Source organism: Lissotriton vulgaris, chromosome 3_1, assembly GCF_964263255.1.
Source record: "Lissotriton vulgaris chromosome 3_1, aLisVul1.2, whole genome shotgun sequence".
Lineage (NCBI taxonomy): Eukaryota > Metazoa > Chordata > Amphibia > Caudata > Salamandridae > Lissotriton > Lissotriton vulgaris.
Window position 1 is genome coordinate 1772831667 of NC_141689.1, and position 19122 is coordinate 1772850788.

The following is a 19122-nucleotide window of genomic DNA, read 5'->3' on the forward strand; positions in this document are numbered from 1 at the left end:
GGCTATGGAAATGCTTACGGCGCGGATACAAGCGAGAGGCACGCGTTTCAAAGCAGTGTGGGAACCCCTTGTGCGCCACCTATGCTCAGTTAGTTACGCGCGCCACATGCCCCCTAGACTCCGTGCTCTACACCTCTTTGATGACGCCCTTATTCCAGCAGACCCCGACAGACTTTGCCCTTGAATACCGCTCCCCCCGCAGGCGCTGTTGCAACCACGCAAGCTCTCTCGCATTCTAACCCCCTGACCAGATGCACGATGCTGCCGCGTCTACCCCCTGGCCCCCCTCTCCTCTCTGCCTAGCTACCCTCTGATCCTTTCTCTTTTCCTACTTGCCGCCCTGGCTTTCGCCTCACTATGGGGCAATTGAGCCCCGTTGGGCCTTAAATTACTGTGACACTACAGTTAGCAATTCACTGTGAGCCTCCCTCGCGTAACAATATAGCACCCACGCGAGGCCAACCTCTACGTCCTCCACCTTTAAGCCACGCGGCCGGCCCCCCCTTGAGGGGTTGTAGGCAGGGCGCTGTGTTAACGCTTCTTACCCGCCCCAGTTGGTATACATCCACGAGTTCTCCTATGCACGGCCGGCCTCAGCATGAGGTTGTAGGCTTATCGCTGTGTTCACAATAAAAACAGATTTGAATAAAAAAAAAAAAGAAAAGTCTTCTAGCTCCCATACTCAACTAGGCATTCACTGATGCGACTAGAGTTCAACATCACAGCAATGGACATTGACATATCATTAAATTGTAGTCTAAAGAACCTGCTAAAAAAGTGTGGCAAGAACATCTCGGGGCAACAAGACCTTTAACGGTTCAGACCTGTTCTGAGTGCAGAAGGTCTTATTAATTCACATGAAACTACTGTATGCCAGCCCTATTTAAAAGCAGGTCTTTGAAGGCAAGCCCCGCAAAATGTCATGAGGGTGAGGCTCTTAACTTTGCCAATACAGACTATAGAGCCCACTGAAAAAACTGGTCATTAAGTGGGTCCGGTTGTAGTCTGCCATCACCACATAGAATCCGTGGAACAGGTCATTTGCTGTTGCCCAGCTTTGCTGTCCCCAAGGCACTTCTATTTAAGAACCATGTTCATACATTACAACGTAAAAACATGTAAGGAGGCCTTAAGGCACATTTACACCACCATAGTCCCGATGGAGCTGGCACTAATTGGGAAGTTTTATGCAGCTGCTGGAATGTTCTTACGATGACAGTGGAATAAATTATGTTTCAAGGACCACTGAAACTTGCAACTGCTTAGCATCTTACTTGTAATACTATTACTGTCTATATTAACTTTTACTACCAACAGGATGCCCTCCGAAGTTTTGCATACCCGCATGTCAAATTCTTCATGTGTTGTTTCTAAACGGACCTTTTTTGTACAGAGTTACTTATGTACCGTTACTTTATAGTATCCTTGCATTTTAACCTCATTTTTAGATTTTATGTATTGTATTTTAATCCTTTTCTAACTTGCATTTTCTTCCGCTGTTGTAGAGGATTTTAATTAATCACACAATAAAGTTGTTGTTGTCAGGGCCTCAGTGCGTGGCAGTCTACTGGGCGCTAGAGGGCATTAACTGTAACGCGACGCTATAACCCTGACAACTACTGTGGAACGCACCTCAGTTTCCCATTTCCCTGAGCACCTCCGCCTGAGGCAAGCTTGTCAATTGAAAGGCCCCTCCCGCATGGAGCCTGAACACCACGTGTGGTACGACCTTCAAGGAGCGGAGACTCCTTGTTATCGTGGCAGACTGCCCAGGCAGTTAGTGTACATTACACAGCTCAGTTTAACTATTTCAGGGTGTTATCTATACAGTCCTATACTTTAGGGCAATGTGAGAGACCTAGTCTCTCATAGAACCCATATATATTTTGACACATCTCCTCATTCTAAAGACTGATTCAGTCTGGTGCCTGTGGGCGACTATCAGCATTTTTAACCCTGACAAGTTTATCTGCAGGTAGCTACAGTTTTTCTATGGGTTCCCGCTCCTTCCAATTAATCCTTCTTACCTAGCGGGAGGCCACTGCAATACTCCTCTACCAACCTCCATCTACCTACCTGTACCTACCTATAACTGCAGGAAAATGGAGGAATACGGAGAGTATTATGAGGAGGAGGAAGGCATTGAGTACTTCCCAGTCACATATTTCTGTGACACAGTGGACTTCTCTGTAGGAGAGTAGGGTCTGCAATCCTATGGTCACCCCAGGATTTTTGCTTTTGCTTCACTGGTTTACGACTTTCCCTGGCTGTGGGCCTGCTAATCCGACCCACAGCCTAGCTGTTCTCTTTCTAAATTGACATACATGTACTTTAGGTGCATTTACCAATTGGTATAGGGTCACTCTTGTGAGTCCTTGTACAGTGTACTATAGGTACCCAGGGCATAAGTGTACCCAAGGCCTACCAGGGGCTGCAGCATGTATTGTGCCACCCCTGGCTGGCCATCTAAACAGACACAACTGGCTGGTAACACAGCTGGGGCAAGGTGGTGTAATCACCCTTTGCTTTAGATATAGTATACCTATATCTAACCCTAAAATGGACACATCTACTCCTATAAGTCCCTCCTATGGCAGGCCTTATCAATGCTGAAAGCAGAGTGCTTGGAAAAATATAAATATATATAAATATATATATATATATATATATATATATATATATATATATTAATGCTCCACTTGAACCTGCACGATGAAGGATTATCAGCTATTTCCTGGTTTCTGGAGAGTAGACCAGTGAAATATTTTGAGCATAATAAAATGCTGCTCGAATTCCTACGATTCTGCCTAAATAACAATATTTTTCTCTTTGGTAAGGACCTTTTCAAACAGCTTACGGGAGTGGCGATGGGCACCTGCTCCGCCCCCAGCTTCGCGAATTTATTCGTGGGGTGGTGGGAGGAGCAGGTGGCCTGGTCTCCTGTCAATCAGAAATGGAACGATCTCTTTTTATTATAATAGAAGGGTCAGTTGAATTGGCTAAGGAATACATGGAGGTACTCAACAACAATCATAATAATCTGAGGTTCTCAGGAGAAATCAGTCAAAGGGAAGTCAATTATCTTGACCTAATAGTTTTTGTTGAAAATGGCAGTCTTCACACTAAACTCTTTCGGAAGGCGACCGCTGGGAATTCCACCTTATTTGCGACCAGTAGCCATCCGAAGAGCTTAGTCAATAGTATACCCTATGGGGAACTATTACGGATAAAGAGGAACAATACTAAGGAGCAGGAGTTCCGTAAAGCGGCGAGTAGTAGTATACAGAGATTTAAAGCAAGGGGGTACAAAGAAGGAGTACTCAGGCAAGCTTTAAGTAAAGTTCATAATCTAGAAAGAAAGAAACTACTAGAAGACAAAACAGACAAAAAGAGAGACAATAAGAAAGCTGATGGAGGGTCGTTTAGACTCATAACTACCTACTCGAGAAATGCCACAGACATTAAACGCATTATGCGTAAGCATTGGAATATCCTGATGACAGATAAGGTCATACAACAAGACTTACCTTCTTATCCTTTGGTGACTTTTAGGAAAGCGAGAGCACTGAGAGACTATTCAGTCCATAGCCACCATGAAGAGTTCAAACCCAAACCCAAGTCAGAACCCATGAAAGGCTTTTTTCCTAGTGGACGCTGTAAGGCGTGTAAAGCGAGTAAACGTAGCACACAATATAATGTACCAGGGGTAAAACAGCCTAGGAGAATACAGAAATGTCTCACATGTACCACGCCATACGTTGTGTATTGTCTGACATGTCCTTGTGGTAGAAGGTATGTTGGAAGCACAACGAATCCAGTGAAACTAAGAATTTTAGAACATCAAAGAGCGATTCAAAATGCGGATGTGAGCTACCCTGTAGCCAGACATTTTGATAAAGAGCATGCACGTAACAGGGATCTGTTAGCATACTTTTGTTTAGATTCTGTCCCATTCAGTGTGAGAGGGGGGGGGACAGATTACAAAAGCTCAGGCGACTGGAATTGCGATATATTATTGATCTACAAAGCAAGATGCCTATGGGACTGAATATGCATGAGGACTTGGCTGTCCATCTAATATGATTGATATGTGATACATGTACTGCTATTGATTAACCATAAGCATTGCTTCTTTTTATCTTCCAATTTACTTTCCATTTTATAATTGTTTATAATGAATTCTTAATGTGATTTACATTGGGTTGATATAGTGTACCATCAAGTTATTTATACTGTGATGATTAGCAGCCCATACAGGGCAGTATAACAGTGTTGTGTGCGGGTCTGATGGCGGTAGTATGCCACGTAATAGCCCATTCAGGGCGTTATAGAATGTGAGCTATTTTGATCATTTGATTTTTAGATGCATGATTGATTGTGGGTATCTTATCAATTTTGATCTTTAGATACTTTCATATTGTATATATCTTGCCATATTTTTAACATGATACAGACCCATTCCAAGATGGCGGACATGGTTTTATCTTCGTGTCCTACTTCTATGTTTAGCTTTGATGACACGTGATGGTTTAAATGCATTGTGCTCGCCGTGTTTTCCGTCTTATTACTGAGGAAGGCCGAGTGCCGAAAGCGCATTTTTTGAGAGAATAAAACATCTGTGAACTTACCCTGGGAGTGCTGCTTCCTGATTTCCCGTTTCATTGCGGGGAGGGATTTCTGAGCCGATATATATATATATATATATATTTCCAAGCACTCTGCCTTCAGCATTGATAAATAGATATATATATATATACCAAATACCAGAAAGAAATTGACCCGGACTCGCATGGGGGTTTTAAATCCAAGTCGGATTTATTTGCACAAAAGATCAAAGAATAGACGCGTTTCGGCGGTACGCCTTCGTCAGTATCAGGCGGCCACCATGACGCTGCAGAAGTCTAACACAAATGCAATGACTATTGCTGCACAAGAACTCGTGTGATCTGTCTCATGCAGACACCATTTTCGGGTCAGGCAACACTAATGTCGAAACAATGAACGAAAGATAAGCACCAAATAAAGTATCCACATTTCAAAATAGTGCAAGCAGCTTGTTAACAAAATAATATAAGCGGATGCAATTAAATTTAGCCCTCGGATGGGCACATACTAAACTGGTGCAATGATGAACAATTTCATTCAAAATCAAGTTAACTACATAGATTTTCTTATCCACAAATCAAGTTGTACTAAAACAATTAGAAAGGGATTACTGCAGTTAAACAAAAAGCACCCTTGATCATTAGACCCTATTTCATCGATTCTAGCCTGTGATCCCATAGTGCAGAAAAAAAGTGATTAAAGACAAATATTCTATACAGTATTTACAGGTGTTCCTCCCAAGGGTGTTTTAGTTGCAAAATCAATGATATATCGGGACTCTAGTCTCCTTAAGCATTTGGCTCTATCTCCCCCTCTGAGATCCTGAGCTACATGATCAAGGCAAGAGTTTGCGGTCACTGTTGTGGTGAGTTTAAAAATGGCGAGCTACTGGAATGAATATATACAAGACTTTTGTGAACTTTTCAATCAGGCAAGCGGTACCCAACCGGGTTTCGTATGGAACTATGTCCTAGCTGCGATGGGCTTCACTACAGATACCAGCTTGCCTCGCTCAGCTGACGTCCATGTGGGCGGGACTATGATAATCGAATAAAGCTGATCCACTCAAACCCGCTGTCTGTGTTATATTGGAAAGTGCCAGTGATCAAGAGCTTACACGCTCGAAACGCGTTTGGCAGTCACGCATTGACGAGCGAAGGGCAGCTGAAAGGCTCTGCTGCGTGCGTCACCCCTACAAGTGTGATCTCCTCTATTGGGGCAACCTGATATATATATATATATACATACACACAGTGAGCAAGGGCGTTCACGCCCGAAACGCGTCTGTTCGGCGTTTTTTTGCACCCCTGCACTTTATGCTTGAAAAAACAAAATAAAAAAAGAACCTGAAGACTGGCTTTGGACATTTTGATTCGTTGTCTGCGTACTGGATAACGTGCATGAGGTGTTTGTTGCACGGTGACCGGTTGGAGAGGTAGGTGTATATATATATATATATTATATATATATATATATATATATATATATATATATATATATATATATATATATATATATATATATATATATATATATATATATATATCCCGCCACACCTGGGATGGCCACAGGTAGGGGAGCTGGGGAGAGGGGCCACCTGCCGCTTCAACACCTACAATTGCTTTGTGAGCTGCGGGGCATCTACTGCACTTCGTATAACTGCATAATACTACTGTGTACAGGCAATATCCACATGCAAAGTATTAAATGAATCTGTATACTGTTAACACCCACAGGCAAAGTATAGCTACATAAAGGTAGTTCTAGAGCAGGGATGCACAGCTGACAGGCAGATGCACGGTTATACAGCAAATAAAAATGTATATAACATTTTACAAATAAACCCTGAAGCAAGAGAAAATATATACAGATAATGCTTAGGTGCTAATTTAAGGATGCAAACAAGTAGCATGCATATGCAAAGTATGTATGTTAATAGATAATGCCCAGATATAAAGCTAAAATATTTATAAGAGTAACACCAACCTGCAATGTTGGGGCTATAAGGGTGGCATCAAAATCTAAGTGACAATACACATGCTGTAAGTAGTACCAGATGTGTGAAAGCCAGTACACTGACTTGGTAAGGTCCAAGATTAGGGTGTTCACTTTGTACAATTGCTCCCCACATTTTCAAAAGCTCAAATTGACAAATCACTGACAGCTATCTATTACAAAATTTAGAAAAGAACTTACAGCTGCGACTTAATTTGAGGAACTCCTTTGGGGAGCTGATTCAAATACAAGTGAATGTTTATATCCTGTTTAAGAGTTAACAAGCAAGATGAAGGCTCTGCACAGAATATAGATTTTTCCATCATGCCAGCATTTCTGCTATAGAACAGAAGAAGTTGTCTGTAGAGGTACCTGCAAATATTTAAATAGTTTAAATAATTAACATTTATATTTATTCCATAATTTGACAGTTTTTGCTATCGCACTGCAGAGACTCTTCGCATGCGTGGCAAGAGGGCTGTACAGATCATTAAAGAAGTGACACATACATAAGCAGTAAACCTTCAACAATTACGATAACCATATGGTTGGAAAGTTATTAGACAATTAATCAGGAGTTAACAATATTACTTATTGTTCTCAAAGCATATATAAGGGCTGTGCATACTGACAAAACAAATCAAAAAGGAGAAAAGAACAAGCACGTTTAGCAGTCCAAGGAGGGCGGGGGCGCCAAGAGAATGGAAACAAAGGAATAATATTGTAGGTATGGGTATAGGCGTGGGTGTACGGGAGAGAAGGTATGAAATGTAGGTGGAAGGGGGCAGGAGTAAATCATGAAGCAGCTTGAGCTGTGCTTTTTAAAGTTAAATCTGTAAAGATGCAGGGAGGGAGTGATTCTGGAATGAGCCTGATCGAGCATTTTAAAGTCTTGGGGGACTGACAGAGAAAGATAATGTTACTTACCCAGTAAGCATCTTTTCCAGGCATGTAGAGCTGTAGATGTACATGCATTGCATACCCCTGCCATTTAGTATTGTGTCCGGATGTTTTCAAGTTGGTTCTTCATAGAAGTCTTTCCTAGTCACAAGGTAAGGTGACTGCTTCTTTCGGTGATAGTGCGCATGGTCATCGACTCCATTGTTAGATTGTTTTCCCGCAAGAGGGCGAGAATGGAGTAAGTGAGGGTAGTATATAGATATCCACGGGTCTGAATGTATAATGAAGAACTGCAACAACTGCAGGTTCCTGGGCAGGAGGGTGGGCACATGTGAATCTACAGCTCTGCATGCCAAGAACAGATGCTTATTGGGTAAGTAACATTATCTGTGCGAAGCATGTGTGCTGTAGATACACATGCTTTGCATACACTTCAAAGCAGTAAACTCCCAAAGTGGTGGCTAATCTGTAGATGTTGCAGTTGTTTGGAACAGTGTTTTAACCACATCGCTGCGGCGGCTATTCCGCCGCAGCACTAAAAGGGCGGGGTGGGCGCGCTGCGGCCGCATGCTGGTGACAGAACCGCTCCGTCACCAGCCGCGGTTGGGCTGTGCTCGTGACGGAGCGGTTCCGTCATCAGCATCGAAGTCGTTATGTACTGTTTGGCCTACATTAGCCTGTTGATGTTCTAACAAAAATACACAGTAGTGTTTGTAAATGTGTGTGGTGTAGACCATATAGCTGCCTTACATATGTCAGCTAGAGGAATGTTACCTAAAAAGGCCACAGAAGCCCCTATTTTACGAGTGGAATGAGCTGACTGGTATGAGAAAGTTCTTTTAGCTTTAGCTTTAGCATAGCATGTTTGAATGCATTTAACAATCCATCCTGCAATACCACATTTATTGATAGTTGCATTTGCCCCACCTCACAAAGGCAATCCTAACAGTTTTACGAAAGTCTTCTGTCCTATCTATGTAGTACAGTAAATCTCGTGTGAAGAGCGCTTTCTGCTACAGAATCATGCGAAAGAAAGAAAACTGTTAACTCAATCAATTGGTTTATATGAAAAGCAGAAACTACTTTGGGAAGGAATTTAGTGTTGGTGCGGAGAACTATCCTGTCTTTGTGTAGCTGAAAGGTTTCTTCTAAGGTTAATGCATGTAGCTCACCAACTCTTCTCAGTGATGTGATGGCAATGAGGAAAGCAACTTTTCAGGATTGAAATTGCAAAAGGCATTTGTGCAATGGTTCAAAAGGTGGCCCCATGAGCCTTGTGAGAACAATGTTGAGATTCCATACTAGAGCAGAATGAATCCTTGGTGGCATTACCCTTCTTAATCCTTCCATTAAAGCTTTGATTACTGGAACTCTCAATAATGACCGATGTTGCCTATTCTGTAAGTATGCAGCTACCGCTGCAAGGTGCAAACAAATAGATGTGTAAGCTAGTCCAGTTTGCTGTAAATGTAACAGGTAACCAATATTGTTTTGTATGGAAACATCTAAAGGATTGATTTTGTTGTGATTGCAGTATACAACAAATATTTTTCATTTAGCTGCATAGCAAGCTCTGGAGGTAGGCCTTTTTGCTTACTTTAGAATATTAATATAGTCTGGTAGTAAAGTTAAGTAACTAACCCTATGAATTCAGGAGCCAGATCGCTAAATTCAGTTCTTTGGGATTTGGATGTCTAACTTCTCCATGGTTCTGTTTGAGGAGACTGGAGGGGAGGTGCAGTTTTTGATGCAGAACTAGTGACAGCCGCAACAGGGTGGTGTACCATGGTTGACCGGCCCATGTGGGAGCTACTAGAATCAGTGTGAAAAGTGTAGGCAAATTCCCCTGACCAGTTCATCCACAGGGCATTGACTTTTGAGTATTTTGTAATCTTTGAGATGAGCCCCCCCCACCCTGTTAGAGATGCGTCTGCTGTGAGCACTATCTGTAAAACAGGGTCGATGAAAGGCTGGCCTTTTGATAAGTTTTGTGGGTTGCAGAGAGCGATGTGTACACAGTCTACCAACACACGGTCGGTTAATTGACCCTGTCACTGGTTCCACTGACATGCTAGGCACTCTTGTAGGGGGCGCCTGTCAATCCTTGCATGGGGTACAATTGCAATGCAAGACATCATCGTTCCCAGCAGTTGCATGAACACTAGCTGGTAAAGCTTGGTTGGGTTGAAACTGTAGAATCAGCCTGAATATTGCATATTCTGGCTACATTGGGAGAGGCTAGCACTTTGACTGTGTCTAGACTGGCTCCTGGGTACGATTGCATCTGTGAGGGAGGCAGGTGAGACTTTTGTGCATGGTTGGTGTAGCCCATTTGAAGAAGTAGAACCATTGGGATCTGTGTGTGCTGTAGACTGTTCTGGTGAGTGCTGGCTTTGATACGCCAATCATCTAGATAGCGGAATACATTAATCTGTTATCTTCTGAGATGAGCCGCGACTACTGCCAGACATTTGGTAAAGCACAAGTTACTACTTGTGTAATGATATATCGGTAAGAGACATTAGTTAGTGATAAAATTCCTAACAATAGAATATCCCCTGGCGTCAGACTGGATCCGGAAAGTTTTGCTAGCAGTACCCCAGCGCATCAGTAGGTGGCGTCGTGCGACTCTGCATCCGTCGCTGGCGTCGTATGTGCCGAGATGACATCACAGAGACTACTTACGTGCCACCCATGCGAGCTGACGTCAGTTCTATACACGACTTTCTGCGCCAGTAACGCAGAGCCATGCAATGTCGGAATACTTAAACGCCGCCCTTGCGCGCTGACGTCTGTTCTTATACATAGCTTTTCCGCGCCAGAAACGCAGAGCCATGATAAAAACAAACACTGGTGCCATGAAACTAGGGCCCTAACAGGGATGTCCTTAACCCTAGTACTCAGTTCGCAGAACGGGGAGGATGGGTGGGTCGGTAAGGAATCTATCACTAACTAATGTCTGTTACAGATATATCGTTACACAAGTAGTAACTTGTGCATCTGAAAGAGACACGTTAGTGATAGATTCCTTACCTTAGAATAGATACCCCAGCAATACCAACCCCGGTGGTGGGTATGCAAATAACCAACACCAGAAAGTCACGGAGAACAGAACGGCCAAAGAAGTGGTCTCTCGGGACTTGACTGTCAAGGCAGTAATGCTTGGTAAACGTGTGCGGCTAGGCCCACGTAGCTGCCTGACAAATGCCTTGCAAGAGAACGCCGCGTCCCAAGGCAGTAGATGCTGCAGCTGCCCTGGTGGAATGGGCATGCAGCCCTACAGAAGGCTCCTTCTTCCAGAAAGGAACAGAGTTTTAGAAGTAAGAGGCTGGAGCTCACTCACTCTTCTGGCAGAGGTGATAGCTACCAGGAAAGCAGTCTTGAGAGTGAGAAGACATAAAGGACAGTTATGAAGGGGCTCAAAGGAAGCACACATCAGATAGGTTAATACAAGTCCCATTGAGGAATTATGAAAGGCGCAGGAAGAAACGTGCGAGTAATGCATTTCAGGCAACGGTTAACAACCGGGGACTTAAAAAGAGGAGGCTGATCTCAAAGCCTTAGAAAGGCGGAGACGGCCGAAGGATAACCTTGGATAGTGCCCAGAGCAGAGCCCTGCTGGACCAAAGAGAGAAGGAACAGAAGAACCTCGGAAAGAGGGGCAGAAAGGGGATCCACAGCCTTTGCTGTGCACCATGCCACAAATTTGTTCCACCTGCAGGCGTATACCTTTTTAGTGGAGGGACACCTGGCTGCCAGAATGACATCAAAGACTTCAGGAGGAAGATCGAAAGCTGTCAACTGTCGCCGCTCAATCTCCACGCATGGAGGGTGAGGCTGGACAGGTTCGGGTGGAGGACCGTCCCCTGCTGCTGCGACAGAAGATCCTCCCGAAGAGGCAGTCAGATCGGGGGATCAATCACCATGTTGAGTAGCTCGGGATACCAGTATCTTTGTGCCCAATCCGGAGCCACAAGGATGACTTGGGCCCGGTAACGCCGAATCTTCTTCAGCACTCTGGTCAGAAGTGGTATAGGCAGAAAGGCGTACAACAGACCACAGCTCCACTCGCAGCAAAAAGCGTTGCAGAGAGAGTGCCGCCTTGGAAATTCCAACGCGCAGAACTGATGACATTGCGTGTTCTCTTCTCTCCTCACTGCAGAAAGAGACCTTGCACCACGTTCGAGTTCAGACACAATTCGTGATCCATCAAGCACCGGCGGCTGGGTTTGTCCGACCTGGCGTTCAGAGAACCTGCGAGGTGTTGAACCACCAAGGAAATGCTGTGATGATCCAGCAATGTCCAGAGGCGCAGAGCCTCCTGATATAGGGTCTAGGACCCCAACCGCCATGTTTGTTGCAGTACCACATGGCGGTGGTGTTGTCCGTGAACACCTGCACCCCGCTTCCCCTGACAGAGAAAAGGAATGCCTTCAGTGCAAGTCGGATCGCCGGAAGTTCCAAAAGATTGATATGGAGCCGTGACTCAGCTGGAGACCAGAGGTCACTGATCTCTGCCTCTCCCAAGTGGCCACCCCACCCCAGGAGGGACGCATCCGTCACCACTGTACGCTCCGGTTGGGAAAGGGAGAGGGATCTGCCACTGACCTAATTGCGATTCGTGAGCAACCACTGCAATTGTCGAGCAGTGCCCGACGAGATCTCAGGAGGTCGGCCGTAGTCTGGAGGTGGGTGACAACTGCCTGGGGCGAGACCGCCTTCAACAGCCAGTTGTCGAGGTAGGGGAAGACTTTACACCCCTGACCTGCGCAGATGAGCTGCAACCACGGCCATCACTTTCGTGAACACCCGAGGGGCACTGGTAAGGCAGATGGGGAGCACAGCAAATTGAAAAAGCTCCTGGCCTACCATGAACCGCAGGTAACGCCGGTGGGCCGGCAGGACAGGGATGTGAAAATAGGCGTCCTGCAAGTCCAACACTACCATCCAGTCTCCAGGGCTGAGGGCAGCCAAGACCTGAGCCAGAGTCAACACCTTGAACTTCTCCCTCCGGAGGAAGTGATTGACGTTCCTGAGGTCCAAGATGAGGTGCAAGCCCCCTTGTCCTTCTTGGGATTGTAGTGGGAATAACAACCACACCCTACTTCTGGCGAAGGAACGAGCTCGATGGCCCCCTTGGCCATGAGGGCCATGACTCTCTGCTGGAGAAGCGCAAAGTGATCCCCTGACATGCAGATTCGAAGGGAAGTGAGTAACCCCTCCGGATGAGTTGCAGCACCCACCTGTCGGAAGTGACAGAACACCAATGTGGAAGGTGATGAAGAATCCAGCCACCCACTGGCGTGGGGTGCGCCCTGAAGATCAAACTAGGAAGATTTGGAGGCCGATGCTGTGGGGGCGGAGGTGGGCTGGCCCTCACGCCGACCCCCGGAGCCGCCACGGCGGCCTCCACGCCCATGCAGAGTTCGGTTCTGCGCAGGCTTTTGACTGAACAACCGGACAAAGGCGATCCTTCCCTGGCCACGAAAAGAATGAAAAGTAGATGCGGCCGGGCGTGTGGCAGAAAGGCCCAAGGTCTTGGCAGTAGCTTGAGTCTTTAAAACGCTCTAGCGGCCTGATCACCAAACAGACAAGTGCCATCAAAAGGCATGTCCATGAGCGAACTCTTGGCATCCGGTGAGAACCCGGTAGACCTCAACCAGGCGTGGCAACAAAGTGCCACAGTCGTGGAAATCGGCCTACTGAGAGAGTCCGCGGTATCTAAGCCACAACGAATGGCGAATTTAGCCGCGTCCTTACCCTCGGCCACAGCCTGGGACAGCACAATCTTCACCTTTTCAGGACACTGGGGCAACACCTCTGCAAATGTATCCCACACCGGGTGGGAATAGCGGCCCAAAAGACACGCGGTTTTCACCGAACGCAGCCAGAGGCTGGCCGACGAAAACAATCGCTTCCCTAACTGCTCCAGCTTCTTAGAGTTCTTATCCAGCAGGGCTGTGGGGAAGGCACTCTGGGAGGTCTAAGCTTGAATGACCAGACTCTCGGGTGTAGGATGAGTGGTCAGAAAGGCAGGATCACCAGACGCCTGGCCACAGGCGCCCCTGTGGCCAGCAGCGACCAAGTGCCCAACATGACATCAGTGAGGGCGTCATTGAACAGTACCAGCGGCTCCGATGAAGTGGACACCGACTGAAGCGCTTCAGTGTAGAGATGAGTTTTCAGTGCCACCGTAGGGAGATCAAGGTGAAGGGCCTCAGCTGCCCGACGGAGCACCACCTTATACGAGGCACCTTCCTCCATAATGGCCTCCTGCAAGACGTCCGCCCAATTCTGCTCGGAGTGACACTGGTGAGCAAGAGGGTCCTTATACCCCTCGCAGTCGTCCTCAGCCTCCGCCGTCTGCGGTACGGACTGCGGTGGTGGGGCAGGGACTGGGGGAGGAACACACAGCATCCAGAATGGCGCTGGTCGGGGCTGGGGACAAAACCGTCCGGGAACCGGGGCAGAGGCGGAACCAACGGCATCCACTGCGGCGCCACAGGTGAAGCAGAGAGCGGCGCTGGGGCCGGAGCCGGCAGAGTAGGACCATTTGGCGCCGGGGCAGACGCGCAGAATCCTGCGGCGCCGCAGCTGGAGCCGTCAGTGGTGTCGATGGCCCAGCAGGATCCTGACACAGGACTGCGGGGCCCAAAGGCGCACCGGCGGGACCCTGAGGCCTAAACAGGCGGTCCATGGCAGCAAGAAACTCTTGCACCTGTGCAGGAGTCGCCGACGGACCCGGGTAAGGCGGTGAGGCCGCAGGACTCCCAGGCTTCGAAAGAGCCGCAGGGCGGAACCCCGGTTACCCTCGTCCGCATTAGAGGACTGACGAGGGGACGACTGAGAGCAACGCTTTTTTGACTTCTTTTTGTGTCGTCGCTTACCCAAATCCGAGAGTGAAGACTTGGAGCCAGAGGAGCGGTGACGGTGGCCCTACAAGAGGTCACATGAGCAGCCCCTGGACCGCGAGCGGCGCTGGGACAAGTGCCTAACTTCAAGCAGCTTCCAGCACCGCTGCCTTAAGGCCTTCGGGCCAAGGCCCGACAGTCCAGACAGGACCGGGAGTTGTGGTCGCGCTACAGGCAGTAGAGAAAAACGTTGTTGGGGTCCGCCACCGACATGTAGAAACGGTAGGCCCCACAGGAGTTAAAACCGGGCATCCCTACACACCAGATAAGACCAACAGGAGACTAAAGTCCCATAAAAGATAGTAAAAAACTGACTAGGGTTCGTGCTCTAACCGGATCTGCGCTTACTGGCGCGGAAAAAGAAAGAACTGACGTCAGCGCACATGGGTGGCGCCTAAGTAGTCTAGTTGATGTCATCTCGACGCATACGACGCCAGCGACGGACGCGGAGCCGCACGACGCCACCTTCTGACGCGCAGGGGTACTGCTAGCAAAACTTTCCAGATCTAGTCTGACACCTGGGGATATTCTAAGGTAAGGAATATATCACCAATGTGTCTCTTTCAGATTACTCTAGCGCGTTAGTCAATCCGAAGGGAAGCACCCTGGACTGGTAATGCTTGTTTGCTATCACAAATTTTAGGTATTTGCGATGAGCCGGATGAATTAGAACATGAAAATATGCATCTCTTAAATCTAGAGTAGACATGAAATCTGCTCTTTGTAAAAGTCGGAATACCTGTTGAAGCATCACCATGTGAAAGTGTTCTGAGAGTATATAATGGTTTAACTCTCTGAGATCCAAAATAGGCCTTAGCGAACCGTCCTTTTTGGGAATGAGAAAATACAGAGTTAACCCCAAGCCCTGGTAATGTATTGGGAGAGATTTGACCTTTTTTTCTAGCAATTGTAGGTGTTCTGGAAACAGTTTGTGAAATTGAGGTGGAATGTTTGGGGGATTGCTGGTAAGCTTCAGGCATCAACCATGTTGGATGAGTAATCACCCATTTTTCTGTTATAGACTGCCAAATAGGGAGACATTGCTGAAGTCTTCCTCCAACAGGAGTGGTGTAGTCGGGGAAAGCGAAGGCAAGTCACTGTTTATTAGGGGAAGGGGGCTACAGAGTGTGTTGCCCTTACCCCTACCCTTGACTTTGCAACCTCTATAACCACCTCGAAAAAATCATATAAAGGGAGAAGACTGGTTGTTACATTTATATGCGGAGCTATTCTGGTCTGGGGATGGGGTTACGAAAGGAGCCTCTGTTGAACGGAGACTGGAGCCCTCCCATGGACTTGGCCACTTCAGTGTTTTTTTTCGTCTTCTCTAACGCATGATCTATGTTTGGACCAAAAAGATGATCTTTAAAAAAGGGTGTATTAAGGATGGACTGTTGAACTTCTGGCTTAAACCCAGAAATCCTTAACCAAGCGTGTCTCCTGAGCAAGATGCTAGTATTAACCTCTCTAGCCGCAGTGTATGCAGCATCTAGAGCACATCGTAGAGAGGAATTAGAAATGAGTTTACCTTCATTTACTAAGTACAGTGCCTTAGCTTAATGCTCTTTCTGGGAGATTTTGGATCAATTGCTCCATCTCATCCGAGTGAGCCCTGTCGTGTCTGGCTAAAAGGACCCTGTGAATTCGAAATGCGCCATCGATTTACAGCTTGAGCAGCTATGCGCTTGCCAGAAGCGTCAATTAACTTAGACTCTTTACCTGGCGTATGAGCATCCCCCGATGTCTGAGAATTCACCCGCCTACGAGTATTAGACACTACCAGGGAATCTAATGACAACTGGACATTGATAAATATCGGGTCTGTAGGAGAAGCCTTATATTTTTTTTCAACCCTAGGAGTCAAGATGTGTGCTCTTTCTGGGTCCTTAAAAATCTCACCAGGGTCTCATCATGCCTTTAAGCATGGCAAGTGTTTGTGATGACCTGTGTGTGCATCCTAAAGTTTAAAACAAAAAAGCTAACCCTATGGTGATCCTTTGTAGAGTGCCACCCCTTGATATTTTGGAGCCCTTGCAATGAGTTCTTGGTGGGATGCAATGTTGTCTGGAGGAGATAGCTTGTATGGGTAAAGGTCTGCATCATTATCTGCTGGGGGATCAATTGTATAATCTGTCCATGGATCTATTGGGAGATGTATCCCCCCCATAATCATCATCGTCATCATCATGGTGAGATTGTTGAGATTCCGGAGGAGTAATTTGCAAGGGATTGCAGGTGGAGAAGGAGGCAGTGGAGGTGGTGGTGATGGTGGATGAAAAGGACTTGTAGCAACAGATTTCCTCTTTAACCACATTGCTGCTGCCATATATTCCCCTCTGTGCGCTGGAATTTTCAAAATCCCATGTTATGTGACAAGGTCAACTCGTCATAAGCACAGGGCAGGTAAAACCCATGACGAGTTGACCTTGTCACTAGCATCGAAGGGGTTAAAGGGATCTTGTAAGAAATTTCCTCATCAGGAATCTTTTGCTTGTGATCCGGTGTTAATGGAATAAAGTCTAATTTCAGATCCGAAGGAGTAGCTTTCTGTTTCGGCACCAAAGTTTTTGGTGTCTGCGTCTTCGGTGCCGGCATAAGCAGGCCTTTCAGCACGGAAGGTATCGGCTTCAAAAGGTTGCTTGGTTTTCGCCACGGAGGACTTGTCCGAGAAGGACTTGTGTTTGGAACAGGAGGGCTTCGGTTCCCCGGAGGACTTTTGACGACTCCATACAGAGCCGAAAGGCCTGAGTGGCTGTTTCAAAGCCGGGCCCAGAGGCGGGGCGTCGGATAAGTCGTCTCGGTGCCGACCTTGGCCAGGAGGCAGAGGTAGTGCCAAAGCCTTGTGTTTTTTCCGAGTAGTTTGTCGGGGGAAGGGATCTTCAGGATTCACATGACCTTGTCCCCACGGTAGTTCATCGAGTCTTTGTCGAGCTCAGAGTCTGAGTCTTTACAGAGAAGGCTTCCTCCTCCTCCTATGCCGCTGATGCCTCTAGGTCATCTTGGGCGGAATCTTGACTGAAGATGTCCAGCGTATCTTCAATGCTTTGACGCTGCATCTCTCGACGTCAATCTCGGCGATCCCGAAGAGTGTTTTGATCGGAACAATCTGCAAGCGTCAGTCTTCTTTGCGCTCAGGAGACAAGCACAAGTTGCACACTTCCTGTGAGTCTGTGTGGATACTTGGCGCGGCACAGAGGATAGAATTTAAATAAAGTCCAATCCATCGAAGGAGAGCTGACTCGGCGCGGTTAGGCCCGAAGGCAGTCCACAAAGCTTTCCGATTGAAAAGTCGATTCCGTTGCCGAAACGATTTGCGGAGAAGTGGGAAAAGCGTACAAAACAAAACAGTCAAGGGTAGAGAGGATTGCACGTTGAGGGGAACCCACAGTACGGTTTCGAACCAAAGCGCAGCAATACACGTCCGAACCCGATGGCAAAAAAAAAAAAAATCTAAAATTGGAGTCGATGACCATGCGCACTGTCACCGAAAGGAGAAGTCATCTTACCTCATGATTAGAAAAGACTTATTTGAAGAAAAAAATGTGCAAACATCGGGACCCAACACCAGATGGCAGGAGTATGCAAAGCATATGTATCTAGAGCACACATGCCTCGAACAGGTGTTTCAAGGTAGGATGTCTTTCTGAAGCAAGCAAGGTCGAGAAGAGTCAGGGAATTTTTCAGGACCAGAGACCAGGATTATGCGTCTCTCTATCCATTTATTAAGCTTAGCAATCAATCAAAAAACTTTAAAGTAGCTAGATAACTACATAACCCATGACTCCCTAGTAAATATGACAGTCCCACAATCAAGTCACATTATATGTAATATAACAACCCTCAAGACATTGCATGTTCTCTTTCTTTATTGCTCAGCAGAAGAAAAGTACCTTCTTGATTATTTATTACTGCTTGGTATCAACTGCATATTGCAATGGTTTCTCATGTATTATGGGTGTGTTAATATTCCTTGTAAGGATAGCTGATAACACATCTTTGATTCTGTAAGAAGCCTGAGCCTAGACTCCATTTCAGTCAACAGTTTTCGTTGTCTCATTTCTTTACTGCAACACGCCACCCGGTCCACTTGCAGAAGGGGCAACTGTCCCATGCACGCTCCCATCTCCTGATAGAGACATTTACATGGAGCTGAAGGCTTCACAGGTAGACCATCTACCCTAGCTTTGTTTTGCAGAGGGAGCCCACCAGGAGGCAACTAAGTATGCAAAGATGCTTTAGCAGGAGGCGCTCATTTCCAACCAGATTTGGCTATTTCCAGAACAAATGGGCAATATATTTCCCATTTGTGCAGGAAATTACACTTCTGGTGGGGTGCACAAATTTAGATTTAATCATGTCCTGTGAGCGCAAAATTATCGAATGCAGTAGTGGCACCAATCAAAATATTGACAAGCTCCAAAAATCAGCGTAACATTCATAGCACGAACAAGCTACCTCTTGTGGCCCTGCTTCATACTACTGGCCTGCCCCCTGAGTGGATGGACCAATGTGTTATATTTTTTAGGTTTCACATGCACTGTGCTTTTGCTGTGCTTGTGAAATCTACTGTATTTAATAGATCTTAAAGGGATCTTCACTTCTTATTGATCCGTGTACTTGCCACTTTACTTTTTCTCCGTTTCTATTGGTTGTAGCCCGTTCTCCCTTCTGTGTTTCTCTGAACATTGTGCCGTGGCCCAAATGGAAAATG

The 19122-nt window shown here is 46.5% G+C and overlaps 1 protein-coding gene across 2 annotated transcripts in view; it reads right to left on the minus strand.

Moving 5' to 3' along the window:
* The window catches only part of ADAD1 (adenosine deaminase domain containing 1), a 1085588-nt gene that overhangs the window by 461167 nt on the left and 605299 nt on the right, over positions 1-19122 (minus strand). For both annotated transcript variants that reach the window (XM_086962193.1, XM_086962194.1), the window contains one exon: positions 6802-6972. In XM_086962193.1, coding sequence (XP_086818319.1) covers positions 6802-6972 — 171 coding nt within the window. The remainder of the gene's footprint in view (positions 1-6801; positions 6973-19122) is intronic.